The sequence below is a fragment of the Pseudonaja textilis genome, chromosome 8 (assembly GCF_049901715.1).
Source record: "Pseudonaja textilis isolate UNSWEBS1 chromosome 8, rPseTex1.2, whole genome shotgun sequence".
NCBI classification, from domain to species: Eukaryota; Metazoa; Chordata; class Lepidosauria; order Squamata; family Elapidae; genus Pseudonaja; species Pseudonaja textilis.
The window spans coordinates 24,686,187-24,703,417 of record NC_141997.1 but is presented as its reverse complement, the minus strand read 5'-3'; the positions used below and the strand labels follow the sequence as shown (position 1 = coordinate 24,703,417).

The following is a 17,231-nucleotide window of genomic DNA, read 5'->3' as shown; positions in this document are numbered from 1 at the left end:
GATTATTATTCCTTGATAGAATAACTTCCCATTAGCAGCACATGGGAATACATAGGAGACTAGCTGTTGTACAAATGAGTGTTCTGGGATGAAGTAGATTATTCAGGGCAAAACTTCACATATTCACGCATTTTGCTCACTACAGTTGCATGCAGAAAAGTAGAAACAAACAAAAATTGTTTTCTAATTTTCTGTGTAACTCCTGGTGTTTTTGATTCTATCGAAGTTCACTATTCAGAACATAAGTGTGTGTGTATATATAAATATTAATCTCATTTAGCAGAGCCAGACAACAGGAAAATGTAGATAGGCTGTACTAAAAAAAAAAAGAGATTAACTGGAGCACTTGTTTTCTAAATAAGGATCTCTACTTTAAGTCCAGAGCCTTAACATTGTTGAGATTTAAAAAATGATAGCTTCAAATATACTTTATTATATAGTTTTGTATATTGTTATCACAAAAATGTCTGAAAATATATAGTCCATTTGTTGAAAAGGGATTACATCTACATTACATTTTATTTACATAATAAAGTGTTTGTGCTTTTTTTTTTAAAAAAAATGCCATTGTACATGTGAAAGGCTGGAGCTAATGAGTGAAGTGTCAATGGTAGCCTGAGGAAAAATTATCTGAGCAAGCGAGGGAATGTTCACTTATACTGAAGCAGTCAAATTTGCTCTACATGTATCTCGTAGTTTGTTTATTGTAGCCATTCGCAGACTTCCAGGTTCCGTAAATATTTTCTAGGATTAAAAATTAAAGTATTAGCATATACTACAATGCAAAGAAATATCTAAAAGTGTGCTTCGTGGTACAAAACAAGCAGAATCAACACTGATCAGAAAATACAATGAGTCAAATCCCTCTTTCTAGAATGGGATGCATCAATTATTAAATAATTATAAATGATTAAACTTATAAGGTTCCATCCAGATTGTTACACATGAGCATTAAGAAATACTGAATATTCATTTGCAGTATATTAGTACATGAAAATTAGTGGATCAATTCAATTTGGTTAGATAGATATAGGGCTAACTTTTCTCCATAGCTAAGTTTCCATGTTTAGACGCAGTCTACTTCTAAATGCCAGTTAAATTTATGTTGTAGTTGTAACTTTCTCAAGGTAATCAGGCTGGCCAAAAATTAGATGGGCCTTAGAACTGACACCATCAAAAGTTTAGAGAATTTATATTTGACCCTATATATTTTTAGTTAATTCAAAATAAGGAATTGTGCTTGAGAATAATTGGAATACTGCTTTACATTTTAAAATATTGAGTCGTGTCCCGTCCCCCCCCAAAAAAACACTCTATAAAGCAGGGGTGTCAAACTCTCAGCCCACAGGCCGGCTGTGTCACATACTGGCTCCACTCCCGCCTGGGGAAGGTTTAGCAAGGTGAGGAAAGTCCCGATACATCATATGACACACCGTGACAATACAAGTTTGACACCCCTGCTATAAAGGAAACAAAGCAGCAATCTTATGCACGAAAACTCCTAGCTTTCAGAATGAAAATGAAGACATTGTCAATATCCATAAAATCATATATGGTTAATATGGCATGTAGGAAAAATTTTTTCTTCAGAATGAATAATTGGGGATTATCCACTAAAACTAAATAAAGGGAGATTCAAGATTTAAAGATCATTTAAACAGCATATTGTTCAATTGTTGAGTTTGCTCACATCAATTGCAGTGGCCATCAGAAAACATCGCAGGAGGGAAATTAGACAAATTTATACAAATCAGGCTATTGGTAATTACTAAACTGGATGGTTTTATCTTGACTCAAAAGGCAGCATATTTTAAATACCAGCTGCTGGACAATAAGACTGTTCCTCACTTATCCTTGTCTGGAGATTTAATTTGCCAGTGAGATAAAATGGGGGACTGAAGGGATCTTTGGTATACTCTAAGGCTCAAAAGCTTGTAGAAAAGGAGAACGTCTCTCAGCTTATTATTCAATATTTATGAAACATGGGGCTGCCCCTCATCTGTTACACAATTTATATGGCTGTTCACATTATGTGAAACTAATTGAAACTAAGATGACACTTAACATTCCTGGAGAGAATCATGAATATAGATGAATGATGGGCTTTACTGACGCAAAGTGACTTTTCAAAAGTAAGGGCTCTTGTAGGGTTAAACATAGTTCCAGAAGTTCAATAGAAAGAATACCAATAAATGTAAAATGGGATCTACATTTCCATTATCTATTTTTTGTATAGCCTTACCTGTTGTGATTATGCAGAGGTGAAAGGAACTGGGTGACTACAATGCAATGGATCATTTCCAACGTGATCTGTGCCCACTGCCAAGCGTTTGATTTTGATCTGCTCAAGGTTGACTCACCTTCCATCCTTCTGAAGTCAATAAAATTAGGATCCCAGATTGTTGGAGGCAATATGCTGACTAAACTGCTTAGTGCTATAAAGCACTATGGACTGGTATACAAGTCTAAGTGCTATTGCTAATATTATTTTGGGGCAGGATGATAGTTGAGCCTGTTGGATGGAACTGTTTTGTTTTACATATTTGTCTTAGCAATTCATGATCTCTGTTTTTTGGTATTTTGTTTTTAACTGTGAGCGCCCCAGAGTTGTTGAGCATTGTGCAACCTACACATTGTATAACTAAATACAACATATTTTTAAAATGTTGAAACATATTTAATAAAGCTCACTTAAACAATCTTATGAACAACACTATCAATACACAATTTTTATAGCAGATTTATAGTTTTCTAGAATGACACCCACCTGCATAAATATATGACATTCGGTTACAAATGCTCCTGTCGTAATCTGCTTAAATTTTTCACAGATTTCAGGAAAATTTGTAGCTTCCAAAATGAAATCTTGATGTTGCTTAATTAATGTTAAGGCCACGCGAAATATTATTTTTGATCCTTCATAAAACAAACAGTCCCAAATTCGGAGCACAGTCTGTAGAAGAATGAATTTAGTTACTGAGTGTATGAAACAAATGCACTAGAATTTGGATAATTATATAAAAGGCAATTCAAGTTGGTATCAGTTCTCACTTGCCTCTACTGGAAGAATGTCAATGAACAAGCATATAAACCAACGGGATGCCACCAAAGTCCACAAGTTGCCATGTTTTTCCATTAATTCTGCCACAGCTGGAATCTTCATTTTCACAAGGAATCCAAGAACATCTTGATCTATTTTCAGACCCATCATTTCGGGACTATAGTAATCTTCAGAAAGATGAAATGAAAACATGTCATCACAATGCGCCATATATATATTTTTTTCTGAGGTTCTCGCGGGTATTTGTATGTGGATCTTTGGCTATTCCGGTTTTTTCCCATGTAAAATTGGAAGTATCTAGGCCAGGGGTGGGCAATTAATTTCTGTCGGGGGCCACATGGAAAATCAGATCTGCGTTCGAGGGCCGAACCAATTTTATAAAAGGCCATTTGCTGCATTTTATAATGGGCCCTTCATAATATATGTGTGTGTGTGTGTGCGTGTTATATATATATATTATATATATAAGAAAAAGTAACACCACGGCTGCTCCTGCTACTACCTTCCACACTTTCCAAATGCGAGTCCCAGGAGAGAACAAACAGCAAACCGCATTCAGGGGCATCCAAGCCCACCTAAAGCTAGGCCGCTGCTGATGGAGCCTTGCCCTGCCTTGGTGCCCTGTTTCCCAGCTCGGCGGTCCTGCTCGGGTGGCACTTTAAAAGCCCTCCTCCTCGCGTACGTGCCCGACGAGCCGCTCACCACGACGGCGGCTCCCAGCACCCGAGCAACTTCCCAGCAACTTGCGGCTTGCTTTTTCCTCTCGGGAGCTCACGCCTGGTCCCGAGCCGCGCGGCGGAGGGGAAGCCCGAAACGCCGCGGGGTCGCCTCCTCCAAGCAGCCCGCTTGGTTGCTCGGGTGCTGGGAGCAGGCTTTTAAAGTGCCGCCCAAGCAGGACCGCCGAGCCGGGAAACGGGGCACCAAGGCAGGGCAAGGCTCCACCAGCACCAGCCTAGCTTTAGGTGGCTCCAAGCAGCCCACCCGCCGGGCGGAACCCTTCCCGTTCCTTGGTGGGAAGACGCTCCCGCCTGCAAACTTTGCCTTTGCAAAGTTTAAGCCTGGAAGCTCTGGAAAAAAAAGGGGGATCAGCAGGGACTCACCTTCAGAGAGGTCGCACTCGAAGGTGATTTCGAATTCCCAGCCGAGGCCTTTGAAAAGTTCTTTTATTTCCTACCCCGAGAGCGCTCCGCACTGTTTTGCAGCTTTGGGGGCCACACGGCGCAGGGCAATACACCATGCCCAGCGATTTTTTTTCAGGGGCGGGCCGGATTGGACAGACCAACGGGCCGGATGTGGCCCGCGGGCCGTAGTTTGCCCACCCCTGATCTAGGTGATGTTTCGATGAAGTCTCATTCATCATCTTCAGGCTTGTGTCTTTGGCTTTGTGCTTCTCAAGAGTAATGTGAGCTTGCAGCTGCTTCTTTAACTGCTAGTGGGGGTGTGACTTGATTGGGTGGGGGCTTGGCTGTGTTCTGATTGGGTGGGGGTATGTTCTCATTGGTTGGGGGTTTGGCTGTGTTTTGATTAGACTAACCTGAGCACAACCAAGCCCCCACCTGAACGGAACACACCCCAGCCAATCAGAACACAGCCAAACCCCCAACCAATGAGAACACACCCCCACCCAATCAGAACACAGCCAAGTCCCCACCCAATCAAGTCACACCCCCACTAGTAGTTAAAAGGAAGAAGCAGCTGCAAGCTCACATTACTCTGAGAAGTACAAAGCCGAAGATGATGAATGAGACTTCATCGAAACATCGCCTAGATACTTCCAATTTTACGCAGGAGAAAACCCGAATAACCAAAGACACCAAACCACACACACACACACACACACACACACACACACACACATATATATATATATAAGAAGGTTATCCCCCAAAGCGAATTCGCATCTTGTCTAGTCCATGGTTCCTTCTGTGAAATTATGAAATGAGAAATAGTATTAACAAATTTTGACTGAGGAAAATTTGAAAGAAAAATACACTCCAGTTTCCTCTCTTCATGGACATGGACAGAGAAGAAGGGCTAGCAAGAATGGATGATGCTGGAAATATTTATTTTTTATTACCACTAGCTGGATCTCAACCAGCATGAAATGAATTTCCAGTCCTACAAATTTTGAAAAGTTATAGATGTTAAGTTTTCATAAAATGACAATTTTACATCTTAAGAAAAGTATGTTCTGTATTGAACAATACACTAGCATGGCATGTCTCGCTTCAAGGAGCACACAAAAAATTGTTCCATTGTAAGTCATTTTTCTCCCTACTATATGAGAAAGTAAAATGGTCATGCCAATTCCTAATAAAGACACCAGATGGCACTACATAACTTGGCATACTTTGCCATACAGTAATCTTTCCAGGATCTGTTGAAAAAGAACAGCAGTTGCTGCTTTCAGTCTCCAAAATCAGAGCAAAAACCACAGACCAAAGCTCTTTACATGATGAGGCATTATTCCAAACCACTAGAAATGCTACAAGATAGACATGCCACTACTTTGCTTCCTTGATTGTATAATAAGCCAACTCCAGAGAATTTTTTTTCCCTTTATAACATTTATATAGCTGTCCATCATCTAAATGATGCTGGATGGTTTCCAATCAAAAGTTAAAATAACATATAAAATCATGTTAAAACTAAACACATTAAAAGCAACAAAAACAAAAAAGGCACACTTCCTAGTTTCCATCAGATAACAATATTCAGGGAAGGGACTAGGACTTGATCTGGTAGGATGGGTAACTGTCCTTCAGTCCCGCAGATTGTGTGGCTCTGTGCCATATGGCGTATGCCAAATGATATGCCATATGAAATAAAGGTGATGACCAGCACTTCAAATTGCACCCAGAAAGAAACTGGAAGTCAGTGCAGCTTATATAACAAGAGGTGAGCAAACCTAGGGGCCTCTATCACTCTGTGCAGTGCTACAGTCTGGGTGGTCCTCAAAACTGAAAATTATAAAAAGAAAACATTACAAGATTTCATTCTACAATAATGCATGTCATCCCACTACATCGCATACCTTATTACACATGGAACATTGCCTGTGGGAAATATAAAAATCTAGCGGAATACAGTGATAAAGCACTTCTGGAGTCTTTAGTAACAAAACTTACTAATACATAATTCTGGGTTGCATTTGTTTGCCATTTTCAAGTAATCTGCTGCAATAAAAATTCCATTTCAATATTTTACTCTAATCGCAGATTAGTATAAATAGCACAGAAGGACTGAGAATTATAACTAATAAAAGACCACCATCAGAAGCCTACTATAAACTACATAAAGCCTTCTATCATTTATTAGCCTTATACTCCACCTTTTTTTCAGGAGCTCAAGAAGCCTACACAGTACACCATCTTCCTACTTATCCCCATGAGGTCAGTTAGATTAACAGAGAAAAATTGTTCCGTGTTGCTTTCATGGCAGAAGGAAGACTCCTAGAGCCACGGTTTGCTAATCCAGCACCAGGACGACTATATGACACCAGCTCTCAATGTTTTCTGTTTCTTTTGAACAGGATGCAGGAAGTGATAGCATCCATATATCTTGCTGGCTGTTACCTTTCACCCAGGTACCACTACAATTGCAATGTATAACATACATAAAAAATCAACGAGCTAAAATAATGTATTCTAATGGTAATAGAAGCTTCATGAAGCACTAAATCACTAAACCATTGAAAGCTCATTCAAACACATATTCACAATGTGAGAAAGAAAAGGGGCTTTATTCTTATACTGAAAAATCAACATGGGTGACAGGGGGAAAAAGTTCCAGAGCTGAGGAACTCCCCAACTTCTTAACATTCTCCTTATATCCAAGTATCCACACTAATGGATCAACGCAATATGAATGTGTAGAGTAGACTGTCTTAAAATGGCATATGAAGCACTATTTTTCCTGCAGTTCTACATAACTATGGAAAAATATTAGTACAAATGAAGCACAAACCAGAACTTAATTACATCATCATAATGCTGTATGAAATTCAGGTTTTTACTTATAATAATAAAATAGATAAAGTTAGATAATGAAAACTAGGTAAGTTTTTTCAACTAGTAAGGCTTTTATAATCTCCTGAAGCAGCCTGTATTTTCAATTTCTTTTTGTTAACATTATTGCTTATTATTGATCAAAGCCTAAAGCGCCCACACTAGCTTATTATTTCCTGTCTCTTTTGCATGAATAAACTCAAATCTTAAGACAGCTGAAAACTCTGACATGCAGGAAGGCCTTCGATCATCTTAGCTGAATAACCTGGAAAGTTTATTTACATGCAAAACACTCAACACTAAGGATCGTCCTGTCCTTGTATTTATACAAATAAATCCTATAGCATTTCACAATCTTTTCACAATGAGTAGAGGAGTTCTCCACTCTTCTACTCGTTGTAGAATGCCTTATGCCACCAGACTTGAAATTCTAGAACTAGAAAACCTTGAATTACGCCGTCTTCGGTCTGATTTAAGCATGGTATATAAAATCATACATTGCAATGTCCTACCTGTCAATGAATACTTCAGCTTCAACCATAACAACACAAGAGCACACAATAGATACAAACTCAAGGTTAACCGCACCAAGCTTGATTGCAGGAAATACGACTTCAGCAACAGAGTGATCAATGTCTGGAATACTCTACCCAACTCTGTAGTTTCTTCCCCAAACCCCAAAAGCTTTAACCTTAGACTGTCTACTATTGACCTCACCCCTTTCCTAAGAGGTCTCTAGGGGGCGTGCATAAGCGCACCAATGTGCCTACCATCCCTGTCCTATTGTTCTTTTATTTTTCTTATATGTACCCATTTCATGTATTCATAACTATGTATACACTTATACTTATTGTCTTGTAAACAATTGACAAATCGAATAAATAAATAAAATCTGATGAACTGTGGAAGGACCCACATTTTGAAAGATGGATCTTAAATTGCTACATATGGTTCATCCACAAATAAAGAATTCAGTCTATATGAAAAGTCAATGAACTGCAGTCTTCCTCTATTTTTGACCATTTTGTCAATCTTTCCATGGTACAGAACAAGATTACATAGGATGTGTTCTCTTTGTTTTTTGTTTCCAACTCTCCAGTCCTTCATTTCCTCCCGCCCTCCCCAAAATCTGGATTTTTTAACAAACCAAAATAACCCACTGCTTTGTTTCAATCTGGTAAATGGAAGAATTGTCTCAAGCAACTGTGTTGAACTACAATTTTAAATCCAATTCTGGAGTCACAGGGGGAGGGGAAGGGAATTGTATATACACATTTTTGCATATTGCATTCAACAATGGAAATATATATGCCGAGTCTACAGTCTAACAGAATTACAATACATCTCCTTTGAACATCTACTCTACAGAAACAGAAGTGCATGCAGAGTTTTAAACATTCTAAAATAGAGGTATAAAAACCGAAGAAAAGCAAAGCAGAAATAATACTTTTCAACTTCAGTACAAAGAGAAGACTGAGGTTATAAAAAGATATGGAATAATCTGAGATATTTAACTGAGACACAAAGCAACAGTTGCATAAATTACATGCCACTTTGAAGACTAATACTATTCCTTTGATGTTAAGACAATAGAGTAGAGGTTCCCAAATGTTTTCACTTCAGTGTCCTTAGTGTATTAGTATTTTTATAGCATCCCTAACTTCTAGTTACCCAAGGTCCTATAAGGTATCAAGTATCACTGCGTTATTTCAGAACACCTCTTAAGTGTTGGCTGTGTAGCCCTACAGTATTCAACACAACCAGCAGTAGTAGTCTTTCCTTCTACTTATGGGAAGGATTTTTCAGATTCCAATAATTTTTGTTTACTTTTGTCCCAATGTTTTCTAGCTCTGCCAAACTGTATTCTTCTTCTGATGCAGTGACCAGAACTATGCACAATATTCTAAGTATGATCTCACCATAATTTTCAAATCTACTACCTATTTAGGATTAATGTTAATGATAGTAACAACACTTGAACATCATAGGGATTGACAAAATTATCATCAGCAAAAGCAATTGAACAGTTTACATCCTGCAACAATTCCTTTAAGACCATCAAACAACATCTGCCTATCCCATAACAACTACAGTTATTTTTATCAGACAGTCAACTGTAATTCCCAGACCCTTTCATTAGCATTTATTACCAGTTTATACACCATCGATGTATTAAAAATGGATTCTTTGAGTGTGTATTGCTTTATTTATACTGACTGCATTTGCCATTTAGAAGACCATTTAAGTTTGGAGAGATCTTTTTAGAGATTGCTTTTTTATTTTACCTTGAATAGTTTGGTCTTATTAGCAAACATGGACACCTCACAGTCCAACATGATCTCCAGATCACCACTTTCTCTACTATGCACTTTCCCCCAGTATGAGAACCGACCTTTTAATCTAACCATTTCCCATTTTTAACAGATGCCAATCTGGATAAGTACTTATTCTATGGCAGCTCAGTTTGGTCAGAAGTCTTTGAAGAATTTTGATAATGGCTTTTTTAAACCCACGTGAACAATATTAATGGGACAATCTTTATCTAACTGAATTTTTATACCCTTCTAAACGTTTGAAAATTTGGTGAAACAAGACTCCTTGCTTTTTTAGCAAATCTCATTCCTCTGCATATTCACTTGCTTCTTCTTTGATATTCCTTTCAGTTATTTTCTTTGAAACAGATGTTAAGCTAATGGGATTATTTCCTTTATTGATCCTCAAAGACATAGGAATTGGGTCACAACGGCTATGTATAAGCCCTGAGAACAGAGGTTAATGTTAAAAAAAAATTTTTTTAAAGAACGGCAATTTCATGATTAGGCTCTTGAAGAATTTCTGATTGGATATTATCTGGACTGGCATACTTTCTCATTGTTTTCATTTGTCTCAATTCATCTGACATACAGATGAAAGTCAGCTTTGGCTTAGAAAACTGTTTTAAGCAGTAAAGATAAAGGAAATAATGGATTCAATTTCTATTTTCCTATCCTCCTTTAATATCTCCTGTTGTCAATTTTCTATTTTGAATATAGTTGAGGGCTTCTTCTTTTTTTAAAGAAAGTGCTTTGCAAATTAATACTGTCTACATAGGTTCAGACTTTTTCAACATATAAGAATCCCCACCCAACACCTACTGTGCTGTCCTCATGGGTTGGTGGGAATATTCCTGGGACAGTTGAGTGAAGAACACTAGGATATTTTCAGAAGTATATAATCCCAGCAGAGTCCCCCAAGGTCCCGCTCAAGCAATCAGGTACCTGCACTGGTCCGCAGCAAAATAGGGAGATGCTGGGACAGGAGATCACTTCAGTGACAATGGCAACGGCATCATTTCATGCTACATGGGAAAAGGAAATGCATTTCACCAGGAAAATCATACGAATTGACCATATAGTGCCAGATGAAAGCAGTCAGGTGGCACTCAACACACAGCTGAAAAAAAACTCTTTCAGAATATGAATTTTTATGACATGATTAAGTTAAAGCCCTTGGGTTTCTACTTGTGGATGCTGCCATCAGAAAAACAAAAACCCAAATTGTGAAGACAAAATTACAGTACAGGTAAGCCTCAATTTAGGATCATTCATTTAGAGACCGTTCAAAGTTATGACAAGGCTGAAAAAAGTGACTTACAACTGGGTTCTCATACTTATGATCAGGGTCCCCAAACTTGGCAACTTTAAGACGCGTGGACTTCAACTCCCAGAATAGCTGGCTGAGGAATTCTGGGAGTTGATGTTCACAAGTCTTAAAGTTGCCAAGTTTGAAGGCCTCTGCTTATGATCATCACAAGATTGCAATTTAGGTGCCTGGCAACCAGCATGTATTTTACAGGGCTTGCAGCTTCTCGGAGTCACGTGACTTTCATTTATGACCTTCCCAGGAAGTTCTGATAAGCAAAGTCAATGGGAGAAGCCATATTCACTTAATGACTGCATTGATTTGCTTAATGACCCCAGGAAAAAAAGGTTGTAAAAAAATTGTTTAGTGAACAACCACATTGCTTAGTAAGCTTAGTAAGTTCTGCTCCCAATAGTGGTCATAAATCAAGGATTACCTGTAGAAACATGAAACGTAAGACGCATGAACACAGCAAAACGCAACCCAGCAAAAAATGAAATGAATCAACTACAGGTTGACACATCATAGACATCAGTGAATTGAAATGGACCGGCATTGGGCACTTCTAGTCAGAAAAATCATACTGTTACTCAGGATATGAAAAAGAAAGAACAGGTGCCTTTTCATAAACAGGGTGCTTATGGCAAGAACAGATCTTGGCTACAGCACAATCAGTGACCAAATTCATCCAAGTTTGTACTTCAATCACTGATGCAGAAGAAAAGGTTTTCTTCACATGCAAGCAAAATAGTACTAAGGATCATCCAATGTAAATTAACCTCCTACTTGGAATGAGATTTACAGTTGTTCAAGCGGGGTGGGGTTAGAAAAGGCTAAGGAATAAATAAAGATTGGACAGAAATGTATATCAAAGAAGAGACACCACGTTCACTGTTTTTAAGGTTTATATCTAATAAAATTTATTTTATATAAAAAAGGCTAAGGAATTAAAAAAAGCATTATTCAAAGCCGAAGGATAACAAAAATAAACTGATGGGTGCTTCTTTTCATTAAAGAAGCAGAGAATAAAAAATATTAATGTTTTTGAATATTGATGATGTAAAAGAATATGGATAATCAATAAAACAAACTCATGGATAACTGAACAAATCAATATATAGTACTGACTTAAGGCACAAATACATGGGTTGAAATTATAATATTTTAGACACATTATGCAAAGACCTATTTTTTTTCTGAGGTCTATAATGCCAAGAAGATGAAACGAAAGAGGGGTTGAAAGGATAACCCACAGCAAGGTGAATGGACTTCATTACAAATGTGATTGGCACACAATTAGGAGACATGACACACCATATTAGAGCCTGATCATCCTAGAGAAAGTATCTATGTAGTTGCTAAGATTCAACATCAACTTGATGGCACATAATCAAAAGTAAATTATTCCTCAGTTTATGCATTTAGTCTACACATCCCCATGCTTGAAAGTTCATTCTGATGCTTTAACACATATGTACACTCCTCCCTCCAACCCAGATACATACATACATATATACACAATGTATATGTATGTATGCATGTATGCATGTATGGATGTATGTATCCTTTCTCAAAGAGCTTATAGTTACAAACATGGACTAAGGGATGTATGTATCCTTTCTCAAAGAGCTTATAGTTACAAACATGGACTAAGGGATTATGGGACATTTCCATGCAGGAACTAAATAAACAAAATTAAATTATCCATCTTATGGATTTTTGGCATCAGTTCCAAATGACCATAATATCAAATTGCTTTTATTAACACTAGATTAAATATCCTATCACCACATGTGTTGGAATAAAGATTTGAAAGGATTTATATTCTACAAATATTTGTTTCGATATCAAAATTGGATCAATGGATTTCATTTCTAATCTGTAATTTTTATGTAATAGTTCACAAGGATTTAATCTGGTTTATTTTAAAAATGTACAAACACAGATTTAATTTCAAATGTACATTTTTGCCACCTGATAAAGATACAAAGGTGCTTCTTGTGCTGGTCAAATTTTTAGTGGTAGCTTTTGAAAGCAACTAATGAATTAAACAGAAATAATTGAATTATTCTGGACACATTCTGGACACATAGTTAATAGTTAACCGATGCTGAATGTTTTTCTTAATGTAATATAATCAGCCTAGTGTAATAGATTCTACAATATCTATATTTGATTTCATGTTGACTTTAACTGTAATAGCTTTATGGTATGTAAAAAATAGACTCCATCTAATTTTCACATTCGCTCCAAGCTTATTCATGCAAACACCTACCTCATGAACTTTATGAGTAGATTAGATTCTAAGAATGAAGTGTAACATTCTGGCAGTGTATCATTCCTCATCCTGTTGAATGTCATTATTTTTTTAAATAAATCGTTAATAAAGGATTTTATGTCTTCTATCTGAAAGACATCAGATAACTTATCCAAATACTACTTTATGCTGCCATCCAAAAAAACTCCTCCTTACTTTGACAGTACTATGGAAATGAACTAATAGTAAGAAAAGCAGCATCAGTTTACCAGATATATAGAAGCAGATTACAGAGCCTATGCTAACTTTCTTATACTGTGTTTCAAAAAGCTGTAATGTACAACAGTTTTCCCCAATCTTGGGCAACTTTTATGTATGTGGATATCATTTCCATAATTTCCAGCGATGGCCAGGTTAGCAGGGGAATTCTGGGAGTAAAATGTTCTTCTGATGTAGAACAACAAGGACCACTATTCCAAATTAAAAGTCAAGCCAATGATTTTCCTCAGGGCAAATGCTTTTATGTTCTTTGAGTAATCTATTTTGCAAATAGTCCAACATAATCTATCAAAATTGGCTACTTTAACAAACCATTGGCTTCCAATCACTGTTTTGAATCATTGTTTTTAGTAGTTAAGCTACAGTCAGCAATACATTTAGATCACCTAATGTATTATCTAGCAGCCTGATATTTGAAAAGCTATTGTAAAGCTACCAGATCCACGAAAAACTCCAGCTGATCCATTTTAACAATTATACAAATGTCTCCAAACTTTTAGAAGAGCAGCTTGTTATTTTTTTCAAACCACTTCTCATAAAAATAGTAACATAGCTGAGAATGGACTGCACATAAATCTTTCTGCATACAACTCTGCACCCCATTTCCGCACAGAGAGCAAAATTATACTGAAAAGTCTCCTTTAAAAAAAAATTGATCACAAGATGCAAACAACGTCGTATTTATTTTGTATAAAGGTAAACTTAAGGAGTACATGCAGTACTTTGCAGTTTCTGACATAAATGTGCTATTTGTGTAAAATGAATAAATTCTCAATGCATTACTATTGGTACCTTATATACATTTAGACTTCTGGAATCCAAAATGCGTCTACATGAACAGCAAAGTTAGTCCTTTCTATTAAGCACACTTAAAGGAAACAGGAAACATAAGAAATGAATTGTGAAATGAGATTCAGACATACCAGGTAATATTCGGCCGATGAGTGCATCTAATAACCAAAATGATTCTTCTTCATTCCTTGTAATAAGAATCAAGTATCCAGCTATGAAATTCATGCCCTGAAATAAATATGAATTTCCTATTTATTTCAGGTCAAAAGAGAGTGTCAAAAGAATGAAATAAAAAGAAAAAAGCAAAATATTTTTTATTTCCATGTTTAATGTCACACTTAAAAATCTTTCACAGGTTAAGCAGTACAGGAATCCTTTCAACTTTCTTCTGCTCACATATCCAACAGAAGCACTTTAGAGACAGGAAACTGATCTCTTTGGATCTGGGATAATTTTTAAAAATTGCTCTGTTATCAGTATAAAATTTGTGTTTGCCCTATTACGAGCTTATAGACTGGTGACTATGCCAATAGACAGTTTCTATATATTGATGAAATTTTACTAATCAAAAATTACTTTGCAACAAAGTTGAGTAATGCTGTAGCTTTTGAAGTGTGAGCTGTATGTTTTAAAATATTCAGGAAGAGTAGTATCACTTGCATTCATTTAGATTTAATCTTTAATGCATCTCCAGTTTCTCGCTGTCTTTTTAATTCTCCTAGCTTTTAATTCACTTAATTGTTCTTGATCTTTCCAGTGAATTCTAAAACAGAAAAATTATATTTTTCAAAATTTAATTTTATAAACAATGCCAAAGTCAAAGTGACAATATTATTTTATGAAATATTTCAGGTCATTCAAACAGAATCAGCTGTTCTCCTAAGTTTCCAAGTTTCTTAATAATCATCTGACTTTCTTCAAACCTTGCCTCCCTTCCCCCATCTCCTCTTTCTAAAAAGCCAACAGCCAGTATGAAAAGGGTTCTATGTGGTTGGGATATTTTGTCCTCCAGTTGTGCTGCTAGTTTTCTTGACAATAGCAACCATGGTGACTATTTGGCATTTGATTACAGGAACTACAAAGGTCTACCCCTCAGAGGGTGTTTGAAGAGCAAGTGCATTTATTAACCATGCACGCCAGTACAAAACTCTATTAGTACCGTTGAAGAAAACAGCAAAGCAAGCTTGTCCAATTCTTTTAAAGGAATGCTCACTGCAAGATTCCCTGAAATAGGTTAGCTGTCAGTCACAATAACATTTCTGTACTGGGAACTAATTAAAAATTCCTTAAACATAATCTTAAATTACACAGAATCACATACACTCTATTGCTTTTGAAACGTCTATGTACTTGGAATAATTGGCTGCCTGTAATATTCAACATATTTTATCCAGTTGAAAAAGCTTCAACTTCTCTAAAGCACATAATTGTCAGATTTTCTCTAACTGATGCGCTGATTTGCCAAATATTTTGAAGAATATAGTAACAGTGTGTTCCAAAGCTATCGTCCCCATCTACTGAAATGATATGATGGTAAAATGAATTCATGATAATTATTCTAGGACAGGGATAGGAGTTTTCTGTTAACAAGCCTAATTTGGACTACCAGACCCACTCACCTGGACAGTATGGCTTTAAGACAAATCCTTTCCTACTTCCACATCTGCTAGAGTTAATTTCTGCAGACACGCTAGCACAGGGATGTTAAACTCACAGTGTTTTTCCCCTTCACTAAACCGGGCGTGGATGTGGTCAGTGTGTGATGCATCTGGTCCGTGGGCTGGGAGTTTGACATCCCTGCTCTAACAGGACACTCGTATGAATAATCCTTTTTTCATGTCTTCTGCCTTTCCTTTGAGGAAAGTGCAAGGCAATCAAAAATTGTCAGTCAGTCATGCAAGTGTTCCACTTAAAATACCTGTGGGCACTTTCTTAATAGGGGAACATATAGGCCAACTAGTTACTTGGTGGTGGGGAATTGCCTTTCTGTTGCATCCTGAACAGAGAAAATGTTTCATGCACAGAATGTTGGTTGTCCAACTCGATTGGTTTTGTCAAGCCTTCACTGCAGGAGAGAACACAGATTGCCTCTCATATTCTCCTTCAGGGAAAATGTATGTTAGTAGTGGGAAATTTTGGAAAAGAGGAAGAATTATTCCATTAAGCTTCACCAATGAGAGAGAGAGAGGAATGGCTCACCCGGGCAGGTGGAGAACCTAGATCTATCTTTTACTTTACTGGTTTCAGTCAGAGGAACTGATATTCCAACTGACAACAATGGCTAGGAATTCTGGATATCATCACCCCAACTTACATGACTATGCTAAAGGGACATCAATTGGGAAAGGCTGCTCTAAAACTATTTTTTAGCCAGATTCTTTTCTACTGTATCAACAAAAAGGCAATTCTACTGGGACAAGGAAGGTGGGATTCAATTTTTTTTACTACCAGTTCTGTGGGCGTGGCTTGGTGGGCCTGGTGTGGTTTGGTGGGCATGTCAGGGGAAGGATACTGTAAAATCTCCATTTCCACCCCACTAACCTGCTTTCCAGGTCCGTTCTCCTGTGCAGGGCAGCAAAGGACCCAGCCAATCAGCTGGGACTCAGGAGGCAGAGAATAGATGGGGGTGGGGCCAGTCAGAGGTGGTATTTGCCGGTTCTCAACTACTCAAAATTTCTGCTATCAGTTGTCCAGAACTGGTTAAAACCTGCTGAATACCACCTCTGGAACGTATGTATGTAAAGTCATGTAACTAATCCCATTCAACGATTTACAATCATCAAATGGTACAACACAGGTCGCCCATGCCCTGCCTCAATAATATTTATAAGCTCTTAAAATCCTTTTGCTTGATTAACCCCAATGGAAGAGTCCTGTTTGTGAAACCTGAATTTTTAAAGAAGAAATAGGGATTTACTTGCTACACCAAAATGATGGTATTCAAATGTTGAGACCCAAAACACTATTCATTCATATTCTGCATTTATTGTTTTCACAAATAAATCAAGGCAAACATATCCAACATACCTTCCTTTTCCTATTTTCTCCACAACAACCTTCTTGGGTGAGTTGGGCTGAGACAAAGTTACTGGCCCAAGATCACCCAGCTGGTTTTCATAGCTAGGATAGGACTTGAATTCACAGTCTCTTGCTTTCTAGCCTGGTGCCTTAACATTATACAAACTGGCTCTCATCCTAATCATTAAAAAGTTAC

General features: G+C 37.3%; 1 protein-coding gene across 1 annotated transcript in view; it reads right to left on the bottom strand.

The window, feature by feature from the left end:
* Positions 1 to 413: 413 nt before the first annotated feature.
* Positions 414 to 17,231, bottom strand: part of GRTP1 (growth hormone regulated TBC protein 1) — a 33,002-nt gene continuing 16,184 nt past the window's right edge. The window contains exons 5-8 of the mRNA XM_026707375.2: positions 14,149 to 14,245; positions 3,056 to 3,228; positions 2,768 to 2,953; positions 414 to 744 (exon numbers count right to left, since the gene is read on the bottom strand). Of these exons, the coding sequence (XP_026563160.1) occupies positions 655 to 744; positions 2,768 to 2,953; positions 3,056 to 3,228; positions 14,149 to 14,245 (546 nt within the window). The 3' untranslated portion in view covers positions 414 to 654. The remainder of the gene's footprint in view (positions 745 to 2,767; positions 2,954 to 3,055; positions 3,229 to 14,148; positions 14,246 to 17,231) is intronic.